The 19,289-nt window shown below is 41.2% G+C and overlaps 2 protein-coding genes across 12 annotated transcripts in view; both read left to right on the top strand.

The window, feature by feature from the left end:
* The window catches only part of LOC102313089 (LIM and calponin homology domains-containing protein 1), a 31,705-nt gene extending 23,838 nt beyond the window's left edge, over positions 1-7,867 (top strand). For 7 of the 8 annotated variants that reach the window (XM_014338212.2, XM_014338211.2, XM_014338214.2 and 4 more), the window contains 12 exons: positions 68-764; positions 2,106-2,429; positions 2,865-2,964; positions 3,054-3,079; positions 3,276-3,389; positions 3,542-3,634; positions 3,752-3,953; positions 4,118-4,217; positions 4,519-4,593; positions 4,730-4,838; positions 6,120-6,222; positions 6,550-7,867. In XM_014338212.2, coding sequence (XP_014193698.1) covers positions 68-764; positions 2,106-2,429; positions 2,865-2,964; positions 3,054-3,079; positions 3,276-3,389; positions 3,542-3,634; positions 3,752-3,953; positions 4,118-4,217; positions 4,519-4,593; positions 4,730-4,838; positions 6,120-6,222; positions 6,550-6,575 — 1,969 coding nt within the window. In that variant the 3' untranslated portion in view covers positions 6,576-7,867. The remainder of the gene's footprint in view (positions 1-67; positions 765-2,105; positions 2,430-2,864; positions 2,965-3,053; positions 3,080-3,275; positions 3,390-3,541; positions 3,635-3,751; positions 3,954-4,117; positions 4,218-4,518; positions 4,594-4,729; positions 4,839-6,119; positions 6,223-6,549) is intronic. The other variant, XM_014338213.2, reaches the window with a different exon arrangement.
* Positions 7,868-8,161: 294 nt separating this feature from the next.
* tmem192 (transmembrane protein 192) lies at positions 8,162-18,876 on the top strand. Of its 4 annotated transcripts, none has more exons than XM_005936712.3 (6): positions 8,162-8,745; positions 9,486-9,641; positions 9,734-9,995; positions 10,110-10,232; positions 16,849-16,954; positions 18,169-18,876. In XM_005936712.3, the coding sequence occupies exons 1-6, from the start codon at positions 8,716-8,718 to the stop codon at positions 18,281-18,283; spliced, it is 792 nt and encodes a 263-aa protein (XP_005936774.1). In that variant the 5' UTR covers positions 8,162-8,715; the 3' UTR covers positions 18,284-18,876. The 4 variants fall into 4 exon arrangements, with proteins under 4 accessions (XP_005936774.1, XP_005936775.1, XP_005936778.1 ...); XM_005936713.3 differs by having other exon boundaries at positions 8,163-8,745; positions 9,489-9,641; XM_005936716.3 differs by lacking the exon at positions 8,162-8,745 and adding an exon at positions 8,785-8,926 and having other exon boundaries at positions 9,489-9,641.
* Positions 18,877-19,289: the final 413 nt, after the last annotated feature.

Here is a 19,289-nt window from a genome sequence, read left to right as displayed (position 1 = left end):
ACTTTATTTAGTGTCGTGACAGTATTTCTACCTTTGGACAAATGCTTTGTGTTGCTGCTCTTTTTAGGGAGCGCAGAGAAGCAGATCTGTGTGAAGCCTACAGAAGCGCAGCGACTCCAGAGGAGGCAGCCTTGGTTTTGCAGCGCTATGCTCTCCGCTTCACCATCAGTGATGCAGTACTGGACACCCTAAAACTACCCAGATCCACCTCCACACCCAAAAACGAACTAAATGAGCTGGACAAAGAGCAGAAGCCAGAATCACCTGTTAATAACGCTGAGATGTCAGAGGCTCTGCGCCAACCAGAATCACCTGTTAATAACGCTGAGATGTCAGAGGCTCTGCGCCAACCAGAATCACATGTAGTTACAAATCAGGAGCACATGAAACCTGAAGAGATAGAGACAGACACATCAGATCAGCAAGAAAAATTAGCCACCAGCCCTCTAACACCAAACAGTCCAACCAGTCCTCTGTCCACAGTCACAGACTCACTGAGTGTGTCACCTCAGTCTCTGGAGTTTAATGAACCCCAGACCCAACTAATGGAGTCTCCAACTGCGCAACAGGCTGCGATCACAGGAGATCCACAGCCTCAGACAAAACACACTTCACCTCAGAGTGCACAAGGGCAGCCTCACCCCACACAGTCGGCAAACGCTGTCCCCTCCCCACCATCTGTGTCCTCCAGGCCCATCCCCCTGCTGGCAGCCAAACCCTACTGCCAGCCTGGGGCCGTCCTCCCTGGGCACAAACCTATTAAGGTAATGACTCAGATCCATCAGGATTGACTGATAGCTGGTACCTGTGTTGTTTGTAGCTTTTAATGTTTTTAAAGTTTTATTATTTTCCTCTTGCTCATCAAAACCTTTTGTAATACTCTTCATGAAAAAAATATCATGGGCAACTTTTTTATTAGTATTATTTTTTAAAGTATTCATTATGAAGATTTAAACACTAATGAAAATGTAAAACTGTATGTATTTTCCCATCCACATAGTCTAGGTAAAAACAACACTAAAATATCCCTGTAGTCCTGATGTTTGTTTACATGTAAATAACACTAAATTTTGCCATTAGTAATTAAAGCCTTCACATGGCTAAATGGTTAATCCTTAGATTAGACATTGCAATGCAAGCGTAAGCAAATATCAGTTTCGGGAAGAATGAAAACAAAAGTGGACCCAGCAGCAGACATGGGAAGCAAAATGTGAAAACTAAAGCTGAGTTTTTTACATTTTTTATTAAGCAAGAAAAGGTGAAATGAAAAAATGTACAAGCCCCCCAAAATAATTGAAAAGTAGGGAAAGGGAACAGAGGCAGCAGGCAGTCAGACTACAGAGACAAACAGGTGAACAGAGGGAAATGACAGGAGGGAACGGGACACAGGTGTGTGCAGAAAGCAGGCAGAAACAACATGTGAAAACAGGAGGTAAACACAAGAGACACATAACAAAAAACAAGTAGATGAAAGTGTTTGCACGCATAGACATGGCTGAGGGAGTCAAAGGCAGGAGAACACTGAGGAGTCGTCAATAACAGAAGCAAGACAAGGACCAAAAGCTCAATAAACGCAAGAATCAAAAACTTCACAAGCAGCAGAACAGCATTGATAACAAAACAGAAACAAATCTCAATAATATTAAACAAGAATCCAAAACTGAGAAACAACACAAAAGCCCCATCAGTGTCAACAACTGTATGACTTTTCCTGTCATACAATAATTGGAGTCTTGTGTAAAAACAGATCATTATAAGCAGCAATTTTTTATTATTAACGAATAATGTGTCTTGATGAACACACTAGCCCTTACATATGCTTTTAACTACATTATAAGTTTTATAAACCATTTCTTAAACCCTGCAGCACCAAATGTGTCATATTCAATACATGGGTTTTTGAGCCCTAAAGCAAAGGTTGCAAAAATGATACAAATTGAAACTTGTCAGAAGGTTCAATAAGCACTCCAGTTAAAAAATTTAACTTTCTGACAGTTGGTGAACATGGTTTAGGCTTTACAGGGTTAAAGTTTGTACAGTTTTAGTAAATGCCAAATAGGTTGGCTATAGTTACTCATCGCCTTTCTCTGCTTTCCTCTCAAAAGGACGGGTTGGTACGAGTGAATGGAGAGGAGACGGAGGAGCTAACTGTTTCCACTCCACCTACCTCCCCTCAGCACTCACCACAGGAGACCAAAGATGTTTTATCCAAAGAGGCGGAGAAAGATGCTCCACCTGTGGAGGCTGTTAAAAGTGCCGAGACTGCAGAGCAGCAGCCTACGGAGACAGAGAAGTCAACGCTGTCTTCAGGCTCTGCCATCAGCTCCCTGATCGAAGGTCGAAACTGTATCATCACAACAACTATTGTGACAGAGCTTACGCAGAAGGTTGTGGAGCCGCTTCACACAGACACCCAAAACGACGGAGAGGTAATGCTACAAGTGACATATTAAAAGATGCTTCCTATTCGTCCCATTTAGCAAAAGTACCACACAAAAACTTTCATTCTGCTACAGTCATTTCTTCCAGTGATGGATCTCAAAAGTATAGTTTAAAGAAGATCACGTTATTGAACAATTACATTAACGTAAAACAGCAGCTGCATAGGGTGTAAAGAGAAAATTCATCAGAGTCTTGAGCAATAGTTCTCCACGGTTTCTGAAGGTCTTTCAAAAAAATTTGTATTGATCATTATAGAAAGTTGCACAAGGCCCAGTATGAGAGAAATAAGTATTTAGAACTATGAATCATGCAAAGCCACTCAAGTAGGGTTAATTAAGTTTTCATTAATTATTTTTCCTGCCTTTTTATTACCACTGGATAGTTTATAAATATAGTTTAATATTCACCCCACATATCCACAGGTTGAGACCACTGGCTTGTTTGAGAAACCAGAGGATGAAAAAAATACTCAACCATCTTCCACACCCAGCAGCATGGAAGAATATTCTCCCACCGTCTCGGGTAAAACTGCATTTCAAACAAATCCTTCACAGCGTAGCCGTCCCGTTTCATTTCTCTAATATTCTGCTTGCGTTTGTCTCGTTCCACAGAAGGACTTGAGGAGAGCAGTGTGACCGTGAGTATCTCTGAGCAGCTCCAGCTCCTCCTTTCTGTTTCTCCTTCATTCTTTAATATGATCCTGTCCTGACCCCTCGTCTCCAGTGGTCACTGTAGTCGCTGTAGTCAGACTTGTCCTCTCACCTTTCCTCTCTTTCTGTCCTTTTGGTGGGTATACATGTGTGTGTCTGTGGTTGTTGGTCGGGTCTGGGTAGATTGAGACCCCCATGTTGAACTTGGCTAAACGTGTTAATCACTGGGTCTGGGACCCCAATGAGGAGCGTAAGCGCTTGGAAAGGTGGCAACAGGAGCAGGAGCGCCTCTTAAAGGTACTGCAGTGTAATGATGTGTATGTGCACGAATGCCTTGCAGAAAACAGACTGCACGCGATGTAATGGACACGTGTGTAAATGTTGTGTGTGTGTGTGTCACATGTGTTTTCTGAGCATTCAGAAATTAACATGAACGTGTTTCACTTCAGGAGCAATACCAGCGAGAGCAAGAGAAGCTGATGAAGGAATGGGAGAAAGCACAGCTCGAGGTGGAAGAGGAGGAGAGGAAGCACAATGAAGAGGTGCAAACATCTAGACAGACTCACTTTAAGCTAAAAAAACAAACAAAACTATGTGTGCTGGTTCTGCACGTCCTATTTTTCATCTTTGATTTTTTGTTTTCTCTGTACTTCTTCCAGGAAAGACGGATTCTAGAGGAGACCGTCACACCCCTCAATCCTACCGGCCTGTTAAACCAGGTGTCAGGACAGACGGCGACAACCTCACCTGGTACAGAAAACGACAACACAAAGGGAAAAAATGTTCCTCTGCAGCACAATGGCCAAAAAATCTCTACAGGGAATGAAGATCAGCATGCATCAAAGCTGCATTTCTTCCAGGGTGAGCATGAAGTACTTACATTTCTGGACCAACAAAGCGAGGGAAAAAACAAACATCTGAAGAAGTTGGATCAAAGAAGCTTTAGCCTCCAAAGGACAAAGTTTATAATGAGAACAGTAAAGCATTCTTTAGAGTTTATCATACTATGTTATTCATTTTTATAGATTCTGGGGCTGATGTTGAACCTTCAAAGAAACAGGAATTGTGGAAAACGGCCTCTCTGGACCGCAATACTCAGCTGAACCAGGGACAGGTTGTTAAAAGGTACACCAGGTGGCTGTATATGCCTGTATCTACACCCTTGTGTTATTTTATACAGTTGTTTTACTTATTGGATTGAATTCTGGCAGCAGCAGTTCGCACTTTCGCTCTCTCTGGAGAGCCCTGTGATAAAATGGCAACCTCTCCTGTCTGGTGTTAATATTCAATTGTCAGAAGATTTAAGTTGTTTCTTTTGTTTGTTTGTTTGTTTTTGTTTGTTTGGGGTTTTTTGGGAGGGGGGGGTGCTAGCATGGCACATATCTTTCAGCTGTGTATGTGAATATTTTTCTTTTTTTAACCTCAGATCTGGATCTCATGATGGTGTTACAAGTGAACAACAGTCCTCCTCTCCAAAGCCTCAGCCTCCCTCACCCAGCAGGTGATGATGCTAGCACACATATGCACCAATGAATACCTGAAATATTACCACAGATCAGCAGATTGAAGATCCATTAATGTGGGGAAAGCAGAGTTTGTATCTGACTAACTGTTCCCCTGCTCTCTTTTTTGTGTAGGTGTGTTAGTGGAAAGAGACTGTGCACTGGTTGTTCTCAGCCTCTGGGAAAAGGCGCTGCTATGATCATAGATACGCTGGGACTGTTTTTCCACATGCACTGTTTCAAGGTTAGCACGCTCATGCAGAATAATTAGATGATTTTATTTTTCCTCCATATCGAAGCAAATACGCAGAGATCACCTGAGCACATCTACACCCACCAGCCACTTTATTAGGTACACCTGTTCACCTGCTTCTAAAAACGAATACCTATTCAACCAGTCCCATGCAGCCGCTCAGTGTAGACATGGTCAAGATGGCCTGCTTATGTTCAAAGTGAGCATCAGAATGTGGAAGAATGTAGTTTGAGTGGCTTTGAAGGTGGCCTGGTAGCCAACACTAACTCAAATAACCACTTGTTACAACCAAGTATGAAAAAGAGCATGTCTGAAGGCACAACATGTCTGGTTGGAAGCAAAAGACCACTCCAGAGCCACTCCTGTCAGCTAAGAAACCTTAGACACAATTTGCTCTTGTAGTCATAATTGGACATTAGAAAACTGGAAAAACATTTCCTGGTTTTATGAGTCTCGATATCTGCTGCAACATTAAGACATAAAAGCATGAATCTATCCTGCTGGGTTGTGTAGTGATGCGGGGGATATTTTCTTGGCACACTTTGAGCCCCTTAGTGCCAACTGAGTATCATTTCAACATCACAAACTATCTAAATATTGTTGCTCAGTATTGTTGCTGACTATGTCCATCTCTTTATGACCACAGTGTACCAGTCTTTAATGACTAGAGTAGCACACCATATCCCAAAGCTGAGATAACCTCAAACTGAGCATCATCTCATCTTCACTGCCTACCTGACAATTTTTGCTGACCATCTCCATTCTTTTATGGCCACAGTGTATCCATCTTCTGTTGGCTACTTCCAGCAGGATCACACACCGAATCACAAAGCTCAAATACTCTCAAACTGGTCATTTAACACGACAGTGAGTTCACTGTACTCAAGTGGCCTCCACAGCCACCAGATCTCAATACAACAGAGCACCTTGCCAAAGTGGTGTGACAATTTCAATGAGAGAAACATTTGCAAAATTTGTACAGCTGAAAAATCTGCAGCAACTGTGTGATACTCTGATGAATGTTTCCAGCACCTTGTTGAATCTATGACAACTGATGGCTTAAGAAGCATTTCTGAAAGGAAAAATAAGGGGTGGGCAAGGGGGTCCGATCTGTTAGGTATACATAATAAAGTGGGTGAGTTTATATCACAATTATGTCCAAGGAAGAGAACACATAAAAAATTGATGCACAACAGGAGTAAAAATGAGAGTTTTCAACATGAAGACAGTCCTGTGTGTACATAATGTTAATTGCCGTATTTCCAAACGCAGTGTGGACTGTGTGGTGTACAGCTTGGTGACGCCACTGCAGGGACTGACGTACGGATTCGTAAGGGAATGCTGAGCTGCCACGAGTGCTACATTGCATCTCGGGGTGAGAAGACACGCACACCCACACAAACCAGCACAGAGGGACTGCATCCTGTCCTGCACACAGATGGCATACAAAACACATACCTAGCCTGTGTGATGTCACCCGTTGGTTTGTGGGCTCCATTTTGACTTCAGCTTTTTGACTGCTAACATCTTTTTTTTGTTTTTCGGATTTTTGTAATGTCTGTGGTGTCTGAGTAACTTCTATAGTATGAGTATATACAGACATCGTTTCTGTCTTTATCTCACATACCAAACATTTTAGATAGTACAAACCTTTTCAGTGTAAACTTATTATATGACTGTTAATGTCTGTTTCTGTTTGCAGGCCGAGGTCAGCCCACCACACTATGATGACCACTGTTTTGGAGCTGGACCCTCTGTGATTGGGTGGAGAACTCTTCTAAAACCCTGAATCACACTGAAACAGTCTTGACGCTACAAGTCATCATCTTTTTTCCTCCTTGAATGCACAACAGCTCACGTGGATGTTCACAACGAGGAGTCTGAATCCACGTGGGTCAAAAGTCTCAACTACATGGACTTGCAGGACTATCGCTATACTTCTTAACCGTACACGTGTATACACTTGTTTTTAGTATGTGTAGCATGGATGTAATCAAAAAACCAGTTTGTTTAGGCGTTTGCACATCCATACAAGACATTCAATAGGGATCTTACTCCAAGAGCTGAACACTACTGTCTGTAACACATCGGCCTCCCAAATCTTGACTCATTAACTCCTGCTTCTGCATTGATCATGTGACTCCACTCTCTTGAGTGTGATGCAAAAGGGGTTCAGGTTGGATAACCTGAAGTAGCTTGACCATTATAATGCCTTACTCATACCTTCTCCTTTATTTTTGGGTTTTGTGTTTACAGTTTTGCATGGATAAAAGTAACATATATATATATAAGTTTTTGTGAGTATTGCTCAGATGGATAGTGAGTGGTTATTTTCTTACCTATCCTTGTGTTTGTCGTACATCATTCTGATGATTTTGATTTTGATTTTCCTCTATAAGTCATTTTACAGGAATGAGAATGCATGTTGTTAAGTAATAATGCTTGTTCTTTGAATTTTAAATAATTTCCCTTTAGGATGTTTTAGCCATTGTTTCTTCTCACAGACTGCACCTGAATCAGTGCCTTATGTAATGAATGCGAAGGCGAGTGGAGTGTGCAGGAGTATTTCACACTCATACAGACCTAAAGGTCTTGGCACATTGTGTGTGTGTGTGTGTGTGTGTGTGTGTGTGTGTGTGTGTATGAATGCAGTGTGTGATTTGACTTAATGCACAGTTCCATACCAGCAAAAAATAAATGTTAAATGGATCAGTCTCTCCTAATCACCTGCTGTCCTCTTCCATCGCCTCCAGTGAACTAAACCAATGACATAATGTTACTTGCTGCTTCCCTGTTTTAATATCTTCTTAAGGTAATCCACAGTGTCCTAAAATCTCTCCTCATTTGCCTCTGTATCACAAGCGTTGCCTCCCCAGAGAATAATCTGAACTGTCCTATCCTCTCTTGTCTTGCCTCAATCTGGAAACCTGACAGCTTCTTCATCTCTCAGAGGAATAGAGCACAGTTCATTGTCTTTTATAGTAACTGTATGTTTATCAATAAAAATGTTTTAAATGGGATGCTATCTGTTTCTTTATTTGGATTTACTTTCATGCTGACATCAACATAAACGATTTTGATTATGAGCTGTAATGTTATAGCCATGCCAAGTACACTTACTACGAGCTTCGACGCTGTTAAACGACGGTATGTGCTCCCTTCGAAACTCTGCGATCTCAGCGTTGTTTTAGCAAATAACAGTTTTGTTTTTCGATATCGCGGGAAAACTACTTTACCCAGAAGCTTAAATTCCAGCGAGGTCTCTGATTGGTGCTGTTCCCTGTTACCATGGAAATGTTCAAATGTTTCAGGAAGGTCGTATTATATTTTATTACACACACAGAAACAAACAAAAATAACAAAATATATATAAAATGTTCTGAGACAGCACTACGGAAGCTCTTGGCATTGTAATCCGGGTTTTGTAGTACATTATGAGTAGTGTAGTGTGAGAAGGATGAGTCATTTCTTCACCCTTAAAACCTTCGCCTTTTTTTCATTTCCCACTTTAGAAATTCAGATCGCAAGTTTTTTGTTCATAGTTCACCTCGTAGATGGATGAGTTTGTTTGAGGCTTAAAACTCTTTTCAATGAGCCTTTAAAAAACTAACTGGTTTTTACACCAGTAAACTTTTTTTCATATCCGGTCCGGTTTTGGCTTTACCGCAATCTGAAGTCGTTTTGATGTAATTATTTTTCGGTTTTAAAATGAAAACATTAACGGAACTATTGAGCAAGTAGCCAGAAAACGGCGCCAAAAAAGGAAGGACCGGAAGTTTACTAATATTCACCTGACCTATCTGGCAAATAAATTGTAAGCCAATGTAGTTTGTTGTTGTTATTTTAAAAACGCTGAACGTCCGGACAGATGGACCCAAAGGGACCCTCGCTTTATGCAGTACGTACCTTTCAATGCACATTAAATTGATTGCCACGTCAACAGCGCGCTTGTTTCCTTATACTTTTAACTGCACGCGGAAGTTAGCTTGTGAGCTAGCTGGCTAGTTGAAGCTGTCGGCTAAAAACAACACGATGAGACGTGAATTAGCTGCGACTCTGCTTCTCTTGTTCCGCAGCAGGTTTGTTTTGGAAATAATTAATTAGTAAATGTTTGCTCTATATATCTCTACCGAGTTCTTTAACTCATGAATATGTGCTCATTTCCCTTATTTTCAATGCCGATATTGAACCGAGATTAAGAACTGAAACCCTATATTAGCTTTTTTTCTTTTAGTAGCCAGCACAAGTGATGTGGAGTAAGCACACCATAAGTTGTCTTTACGCTTCTAAGTGCCTAAACCTTGACTGACTAGCCTTAAATACTCGTTAGTTTTGCATACATTTTCGAAATGCACACAAACCTTAAAGCCAGACCTGCTTGGTCTGCTCTCAAATTAATTGCAGACCTGCTTCTGGGTAAGTTTGGGAAGTCATTGTTTTCAGTCACCACTTATTACTTCTATCAGACCCAAAAGCCCATAGTGAATTTGAGATAAAAACCGTTTAAATTTGCTGCTTCTTCCTGTAAACAGCTGCTAAATCAACTCAAACTCAAGGATCTGATCGTACTTAATGAATTTAAGGTACTTTTAAGCGACCTGGCGGCAGTTGCATAAAGCATGTATGTGTTTGTTTTAGCAGGCAGGCTCCTCCGCAGATATGACACGAAGCATAGAGGAAGAGCCTTTGGTGGATGGGCCCCTGATCTCTGTTGATGCCCTCCACTCTGCCATCAGGAGAGAGTTTCAGACTGTGCCAACACACTGCCATGCCATCCTGCTGACTCTGCTGAATGTATGATATGCACACATTTGCACATACGCAGTGTTCACCAAGTCATTAAATACCAGTAAGTCTCAAATCCTCTACTCTCTTGTTCTTTTCAGGTTGTTTATGTTGTGTTGTCTGTCTGCGTGGCAGTGCTGTGTGTATTAAAATTCGGCCAAGAGGAAGTGTGTAAGAGTATTTTGGGGAGAGTCCAAGGCGACAGCGTCATCGTGTTCGCAAAGTCGTGTTTATGGATTCTGGTGCTGGTGTTCACAGGCTGCGTGCATCACCACCACAGTCGTGCTCGGAGCAGAGGATACCTGCGGTTTTACAGACAAACGCAGAGGCTGAAACAGGTGCCGTTCATCATACACTCTGCAGGTACAACTTTTCATGAGGATACAGTGAATGAATCTGTAATGGGCAGTGTTATCCACAAGGTGGCAGTAATTCTAAAACATAAGTATGTGTTTATATTTCTGTGTGTGTGAACAGGAAACGCTCTGCTTATGACTCTTCTGGCTGCGAGATTACCACAGACTGTACACGTCTACGTGCTGCTCAGTATTCTGGGATTTGAGGTCTTGTTGACATTGCCATACCTGCTGTATTACATAGGTAAAGTGATCTTATTTTAATGTTGAGTAAAAGAATCTCAATCGGGGATTTAAGATTGACCCTTTTGTAGGACTGCAGACAAATTTAAGGTTTCTAACATGATGTATATAGACCTTTAACATCAAATACTCAGGCTTACATTCTGAAACACCAAGACAATTATTTTTTGAAAGATGAAACTCGAGCTCCTTGTTGCTAACCAATTAGTCTGCACATGTACTTGTTTTTTCCTACCTTCCCTGTCACATCTAAATAGTTTAACCTTGAAGTTGTAGAGTAATAAACCATTTTAAAAATCAAATATACATTTGAAAAAGGGTAGGTATAGACAAAATATACAGTTTTAAAATTCTTTAGGAAGAAGAAACTGAAATATAATTTCCTTTACGTACAGATCAGATAAACTCGTTGTGGTCAAACTTAAGTCTGGGTGTGGTTTGGGACGTGTGTGAATAAAGACAGAATGCAATCATTTTCAACTTCATACACCAATATTTTATTCACAATAGAACACTGAAGATGAATGAAATGTTTAAAATGAGATGTTTTAATATTCTTAAAAAATCTCAGCTCACTTTGAATTTCTTCAGCGGCAACACGTCTCAAAAAAGTTGGGACGGGGAGAGCAAAAGGTTGGGAAAGTAAGTGGTGCTAAAATGAAACAGCTGCAAAAACATTTTCAACTAATCAGGTTAACTGGCAACAGGTCTGGGGAAATCTCTCTGTAGAAAGGAACAAGACGGGGTCACTACTGGATGCCTGTGAGCTTCAGGCCCTCAGCCAGCACTGCATTAAAAACGGATATACAATACCAGTGAATTCTGTTATTACATTCATCATCGTTATTATTATTATTATTATTATTACACAGCATCCCGTATTGTATATTAGCTGCAAAAAGGCAGCACATGGAAAAATAAACAGGAAGTCCATGCTTAGCTTAATCATTCTTCTTTTTTCTTTTTTTTTTTTTTAACTGTTAAAGACATTTTCTTCTCTTTCCTAAAAAGCCGCCTGGCAGTGAACAAAAGCTGTTTTCACTCATGCACTACAGCCCCTAAACCTTTTTTATTTATTTTTTTAAGACATGTTTTGCCCTAATCAGTCGGGGCAGACATTAAACAGTCTTTAACCTGGCTGCTTTCTAGTAAAGTCTGTCTAATGTTTGACTGAATCCTTGTGGGAATAGAGCAAGTAATTGTCCAGAGAGTTCATAGCGAGCGAGCAAGTGGGTGTCCTGTGTCTGCCACATGTAAGATAATGCACAGACCAGGTTTTTCCAGATATTTTCCAGAGTTTCATTGTGAAAACAACTCTTGACTAAATACCGAATATCAGTTTATTTTGTTTTGGTTTTTTTGATGTTTTTTCTCAGATATAAAAAAAAAACCCAGCTGATATAAGACCTCCAGAGACGTTTGGGACTTTATCTCTACCACATTCACTGGCTTCCATACAGCTTGTAGAGTTTAATGTAATAACACTTTTTTACTGTTGGTTCTCAATCACTAGTTCATAATAAGAGTGTGTTTTTTGTGCTGCAGCATCACTTATTAGATAGCAGCTCTAACATCAGCTGTTTTTTATATTGAGAGGCACACCCTGTAGATTACATTACACACACACTACCCCCACACTGTGTCTTAGTGCGTTTGCATTACAATACCTGCCCTGCCCTTTTCAGACTCGACAGCATGACAATCAACCATTCAACTCTCTGTCCACCCTCCTTCTCTCTGCTGATCTGCTGATTCTTTGCTTCAGATTCAGCACGGTGTTTGCAGACTTTGAACACTGTCTATGTGTCCACTGTGTGCGTTTCCTTTGCCTTAACCCTCAAGAACAAACTGGTTAAATTTAGCTATTGTTATTTAACCCTGTGATACACATTTCAGATTAAGTAGCTTTGGTAGCTTGTTGGCTCGAAGCAGCAGCTATTAACGGAAAGGTCCCTCACTGTGACGCTGCTTTTTGTAGTATAAAACTAATTGTTGATTAGGATGGTGAAACCAAACTAATCTACAAATTTTTTTATCATCTGTTTTTTTTTTTTTTTGTTTGTTTGTTTTTTTAATGTCAGGTTAGCTAAAAGTTTGCTTTTTATGTAGAAACAGCCTTTAGAATCAGACTTGCAAACAGTGTGATGCATTTTTAAAAAGGCAAAAAATAAAAAGCACAGAACCATAATCTAGCCATGAAATGCATTAAATGCATGCTTTCCACACATGCAGTGAAATAAGCAGGTGATGCCCTGCATGCCTAAAACCAAATCAGTTTTCATACAGGAGGACCGGGTATAGTAGAAGACACTGCTGTGTTCAGATGGTTTTACAGGACAGAGACTCAGATTTACTTCATTTAATTGTACGTAAGTATTTTATAAGATGAAGCTATACACCGCGTACGTGCACAGCTGTAAATTAAGTCAACGCCTTATTTTAATATAAATCTCCAGAAATTCTTGAAATTCTTCCCAGTTTTCTATTTGAGGCACATCAAACTAAACTGTGGTAGCAGGAAGTCAAACTTTTGTTCAGGGGAAAGGAATCAAAAGCAATTCTTAATTTTTTTATTTTATGAAGTAGTTCACTGATTTAAAATCTTCTTATGTGGTTCACTCATTCATGACGTGTCTGAGAAGAATAGAAGTTTTAAAGAAGGAAAGAAATTTTTTGTTTGTTTTGTTTTTAGTAAATAAGGCACTAAAAAGGTATGTGGTTTCATTTGGCAAGTTATCTGGGTTATACAGATTTGTTTTTCTGCCTTTGTTGAAGAACGGGGAGGAACCACAGGAAATGAATGAGAGAGATGTGACTAAAGCCCCCCCAGGTGCTAGTGATCTGGAGACGTTGTGGCTCATGGTTGGCATCTTAACCACTAACAAACGCAACCGCTACATCCATCCACCCGTTTCTTTTAACTGCTTATCCAGATTAGAGGAACTGAGGCTTATCCAAAGTGTCAGAGGGTGAAGAAATCGCAGCAACATATGACAAAGATCTGTTTTTTTAATCAATTGTGTGAATTGCAATTTGTTTTTTATTTTTGTTTATTTTGTTATTGAAGAATCATGTGATGAAAAGAAATCCATATTAAAGTTGTGTTTGGCAGCTGAGGGGCACAGATGTGAGATGAAGATACCGAAGAGCCACAGAGAAAAGATTACAGGCATTAGGATTTAACCTAGCCAAAGGGTAGCCCTCACCCCCCTCACCCTCTTCAACCATGGGAGACCCATGCACATTGTCCCTGTGTTTACAGTGCTGTTTTTTTCAATGTGTTTGTGTGTGGTGGGGGGTGTCCCTGGTCACCGGTTGCATTCCTGCTCAGATCAGTGCAGTCAGGCATAGCACAATCAGAACGATGCCTCACAGCACGAACCGAGCACAAACAGGCACCCTGACAGATCGGAGAGAGTCAAGGTGGCACCAGTGAGGTCGTGAAAAAGAAAATGAAAAAAGTAAACTCTTTTTCTTCTTTTTCTCAGAGAGAGATGTAATGCCTGCAGCCATAAAGGCCTCGTTCAACTTGTCTTTGAAGTGCGTGCCTGATTGTGATTGCGTGTGTGGGTATGTGTCTGTGCTCGTGTGTGTGTGTGTGTGTGTCTTTGAAGGGTTTCTGTATGTTTCGACCTCTCTCATTTTAACATGAATACCCTCTCCTCTATAGACCTCCTTGCACATCAAAGCCATGCCCCGGCCTTCAAAGGCCTACCTTACATCTCTCTCTTCTGGCTGGCCAAGAACTTAGTGTAAGCACTGCAGGGCACAACAGAGACACACACACATTGATGCTGATAGCTGCAGTATAACCCGATCACACACCAACCCCATATACTGCATGATGGGGAGACGTAAAACAAGACTGAATCACTTTTAAAAGATTCAAACCACATTTTTGATCAGGAGGTCCTCCATTATTTTATCATTATTAGTATTATTATTATTTTAGAATATATTTGTTTGATGCCTGTCAGTGCAGACTAAAAGTGAATATTTAATCTCTCACACCATTTTATGAATGATAAATAATCATCGATGTTTAATGCTTGGAATATTTTTCCCTGCAGGTAAATGATAAATGTTAATGTGCCTTTTTAATGCGCCTCATTCAACACACCTCGCTATATATAGTAAATGTGGGTCGGTTTGCATGAAAAATTACCCTGTGCTCATTGTTTGCAATACTGTGGCTTACTTTATCTATTTACTGATAGAAAAGACTCTTAGACAACATTACTCGTAAGGGAAAACATGCTCTTGGCTGACCTACTTGCAAAAGATCTATAGTTATTGGAAACTGAGCACTGGCGTTCTTCTTTCTACCCACTGATTGCTACACCGGAAGCCTGGGAGTTTTAGGATTCAGAGCAGTATCTTAGCTGTCCCCAGGACTGCACTGCTCATCATCTCAGATGTTGAACCTGTTGTGTGTTCTCCTAGCCTAATATACCAAATTCCTCCACTCTGTCCACCATCTGTTCCACTGGTTCCTTCAGGCCCTGCTACTTCTCCGTCTTCTCGTGCTCCTTCTTTCTGATGTTATTGTCAGCTGGGATTACCACATCTGTCACAGCTGGCCTCCTCTGCTTCTCGTCAGCCACCGCTGTGTCTGGCCGGTTAGTCAGCAGCTGCTCGTGTGTCTGGAACTTGAAGTTCCACAGGGTCTCGGCTCTGCTGTTCTTAACCACTTTTTGCTACTCTGTGCCCGACTTTGATGTTTTTTCATAGCATATACTACACCTAGAAGGCTTCACCGCTGCTTCTCTCTGTTATCTTTATGCTTTCTGTTCAAAAGTGTGTTCTTGCTGGTTCCTCTCTGTTATGTGGCTAGGTCATGGTGCTGCATTGATGCTCTTTGGCTAAGAGAAGGAGGATTGTGGGAAGTTTACCAAAGCTGTTATGCAGATGTACTTGCATGTGGTCCTTCAAAAACATTAAGAATCTCAAAGCTTTGTTGAAAAGCATCAAGTATGGCTTCAGTCAGTAGTTTTCATTGTTTTGCTTTGCTTCACTAGAAAGACTCTTGTGGTAACGCTTGTCTTTTCGTGGTAGAAGTTGTAACACCACAAACTTTAACAAGAGTAGCCCACATAACTGGTTGTGGGACATATTTTTGACACTGCCCCCTGCTGATGGTGCATAGCTACAACAATGTAGACGTGGGGTCTGCAAAGCCGCGCCGCACCGACACTTCCGGCGCACTACCATGCTGGGCGCATTCGCTCTTAGCACTTCTGCAGCTTCGCTGTTGTCACCTGGAAATGGGCCTTCCTGGATGGGTCATTGAGGCTTCTCAGATGCGAGCAGACCAGGCCTGAGCTCTGTCTGTCCAGCCGTGAGAGTCTGTAACAGGAACATGTGAAATGTATCACTTCCTTTACACTGCCCAGTCCATCCATCCTGGTGTGTCTGTCTGTTGAAGTCGGAATTTTACTGAAGCAGATGCCTGCAGCGCTGACGGTGTGTCTGCTGAAACTAAATGTAAATACATCATTTTATGATGTTAATAAGATTTTTCCTGCCGCATGCAGTGCATGCTTTCCTTAGATTTATTTGCGTTGTTAAATGTTCTAATTAATGTAAGTTAAAATGGCTAAATGTTCAAATATATTTAAAGTCAAATGAAATCTGCAAAGTTTTCAGGGACATTTGTCCATACATCTGCTTTTTAAAAAATATATATTTTTGAAAGGCATTTTTTGTGTATGAAACTTTTTTTTTTTTTTTTTAATTTATTTAATATATGAAAGCGTTTTTGTGAGCTGGGAAAATGGTTGATTTTTTTTTTTTCTCTCTCTCCTGGTATTGTAAATATTTAGAGCATTTTGTGATTTTTCTGCATCAAACAAAGGCTCATCGTGACATTTTGCCTTTATACCTTTTGCTTTTCTCTCCTCCACCTCATTTCTGAGGAATGTAGGAATGTCTCTCTCCCACAAATACTTACTTATTATTGCTTTATTTACTTGTGAGCACACACACACAGATTTAGGGCCTCATTATGCAGGAATGTGTAGCATTTCTTTGGATTGTGTGTGAGTGTTGATGTTGAGATGCTGCACTGTAGCAAAGTAAAGATAGTGCTCTTTAGAACCTCCCTGACAATTTCCTCTGGCTAATGACGCTCAAGTCTTATCAATACTCGGCCAGCTCCTCCCTTTGGCCTTCATCGCAGCCTCACCCATACAGGCTTACAGACGTACTCAAACCGTAGCCTTGTGACCCTAAAAACTCCTCCAGCACATATTTTGTTTGCAGCTTCTCTTACTGTAAACTATTGGACCCACAATACACACACCTTGCTGCTAGCACCACCCCTTAGTAAAGGTGCATGTTTAGGGTGTGAGAATTAGAGGTTTAAGTGCAGGATATGGCAGCCCATAAGAACTAACTGCAGGATATAACAGCCTCTATGTGTTTAGGAGAGTCAGAGGGATGAAAAACAATTTAAATTTTTTTAAAAAGTGTCATGTTTCTCACCTAGGTGATTATCGTGGGTAGAAACCTGTCACTGCTCAATAATGTCTGTGTGCCTTTACAAGCAGTCGGCAGCATTAAAACTCGAGTTTGATGATTTTATTGCGAGGCTAAAAGCTTTTTGTTTGCTTTTCCAGTTAAAGTGATGCGGTTCAACAGAGAGCGCGCTGCACCAGATGTGAGCCAGGAAGAGCTTTCACACACCTACAGCGTCACCAACGCACCGACTGAGACGGGCTTCAGGTACAGCAGTTTCACTCAGGCACCCACAGAAGTGTCGCTGTGCTCAGATTTAAGTTTCCTCTGTGGAGACACATGAATTGAATGAATGTGATTTTAAGCCATAGCAGCATGAGTTTCCATTTTAAAAGGGATCAGTTTAAGAGCATCTCCCGTGATCGGTTTACAGTTTACCTCACATTCAGATGGTAAAGATTACAAAATAACTTTGGTAAAAAGTACAATTTTATGATGTTAGTGCTTGGAGATGCAGTCATGTGGGCCTGATGAGGCACAACATGAGACTTGGTGCATGTTTTACAGGCTTCCTTTGTGATCTTTTTGTTTGTTTTGTTTCATAGTGAATTAAATGTTTCAGTGAGTGAGGTGCTCTAATATGTGCAGACTTCAATTTCTTACTGAAACAAGCAAGCCCTGGCTGGTAGCATATGTTGCTTCCAAACCTGTGTATATACAATCAGATACCAAAACATGTGAGACAGGGTCATGTGTAGCATCCAGTCTTCTTTTAACAAGTCTGTAAACATCTGGGCACTGAGGAGAGGAGCTGCTGGAGAGGAATGTTGTCTCATTCTCGTCTAATACAGGATCCTAGCTGCTCAGTCTTGGGTCTTATTTTCCATTTAATGACTGGCCAATTTTAATTTTTTTATATTATGTTTTTTTTTTATTCGGGTAAGATCTGACCTGTAGGCCAGTTAAGCACCTGGACTCTACTGCTACAAAGACATGCTGTAGCAGTAGATGCAGTGTGTGGCTTAGCATTGTCTTGCTCAAATATGGAACGTCTTTCACGAGTAAGACGTCACCTGGATGGGAGCGCGTGTCACCCCAAAAGCTGCGTGTATACCTTTCAGCATTGATGATGCCTTTCCAAATGTACATTGACACTAATGTACACAAAAGATGCTTACTTTTGAACTGAGCGCCGAAGCAAGCTGGATGCTCCCTCTGCTCTTTGGTGTTGTCTGCAGAAAGACTTTCAAATTTCAATTCGTCTGACTACAGAACAGCTTTCCACTTTCCCTCAGTCCATTTTAAATGAGCTTCGGCTCGGAGATGATGGCGGCATTTTTGGACCCTCACACTCTTTTTGAAGATTTTGTAGACATTTTATTTTTTTTTTATTGCTGCATAGTTTGAGAAATACTTGAGATAACCCTCAAGGCTGGTATTCTTGTATGAGGATCTTTTACAAACTCTTATTTTTGTTACAGAGGAAGCTCTAATCTGGAGGAGGTGGTGGAGAAACAGGCCGATCTGATCGAGTACCTGAAACAGCACAACACCATACTGAGCAAGAGGCTGCTCAACCTCACCGCACAGCACTAACCGCAGTTTGGCCTCCTCCTCGATGCCAGACGAGGACACCCTCCAACACTCTGGGGAAAAAGAGCCTGATCATTTAACTCTACAAGGAATTTTAAAAAAGCAATTGGAGGCTTTAAAAGAAGGGGAAGCTGTGGGCAAATGCACCTGTACACACAGACTGAGTGAGAGGGCTCCTCTGTGGGGCATCTTCACCTGAAATGGACAGATAATGGAGGAGGAGGTGAACTGAAAGCGGGAGGGCAGTTAAAGAGGCAGAGGGGAGAAGTCGTGGGTCACAGATCAGAGGTGGGCGGGGGGGGGTTATCACTGTGCCACGACCCCCGGTGACCCACGTGTGCTGCCGCTTTTTGTTGCTGTGAAAGAAACAGAGCGGTGAAATTGTTCTAAAGATCATCTTCACCGAGCAGGGAGAGGTTGTCACTTATCAGCATCAAACTAAACGAGAGCGGTTAAACCATGCTGTAAAACGTGTAAGTGCTTTTTATGTATCTAAAAATGTGTGTGCCGGTGGTTTATTTGGGGAGTGTGTTTCTTTGTTCAGTCACTGGAATCGTTTGTGATCAGATTTCAATAAATCTTTAATATTCTTGTGATTTTTAAAGCCTTTTCACTGCGAGAGTTGAGACTGTATCCAAGTATGTGGCAACTGCTTTGTTTTTGTCGGCGAGTGTTTATCTTGTGTGATGTGGTGCAAGAGCACGAAACAATAGAAACACAGCAGTGTCAACATCAGCTGGAGTAAATGCCTTCTCCCTCTTCGCTTAAAACTCCCAACAGTCACGGGACTCTACACTAATGAAATGTGGAGATTGTCATTTGAAGCCTTGGTGTTTGTTCCCCATTGTGTCTCCTTTATGCTCCGGCATGCGTAACTCCGCAGGGAGCGCAATATTTACAAGGGCTTTCCCGTGTGGCTCCAGATGAGAGTGCAGATTTAATAGGAGGCCTTCAGGTAGCAGGATCCCCCGTTTGATACGGGGCATTTAACATTCATTCATTCATTTAT

This window comes from Haplochromis burtoni, unplaced genomic scaffold (genome assembly GCF_018398535.1).
Source record: "Haplochromis burtoni strain Fernald_Lab_line unplaced genomic scaffold, NCSU_Asbu1 Contig_213, whole genome shotgun sequence".
NCBI lineage: Eukaryota > Metazoa > Chordata > Actinopteri > Cichliformes > Cichlidae > Haplochromis > Haplochromis burtoni.
This window is presented reverse-complemented; position numbering and strand designations above follow the sequence as displayed.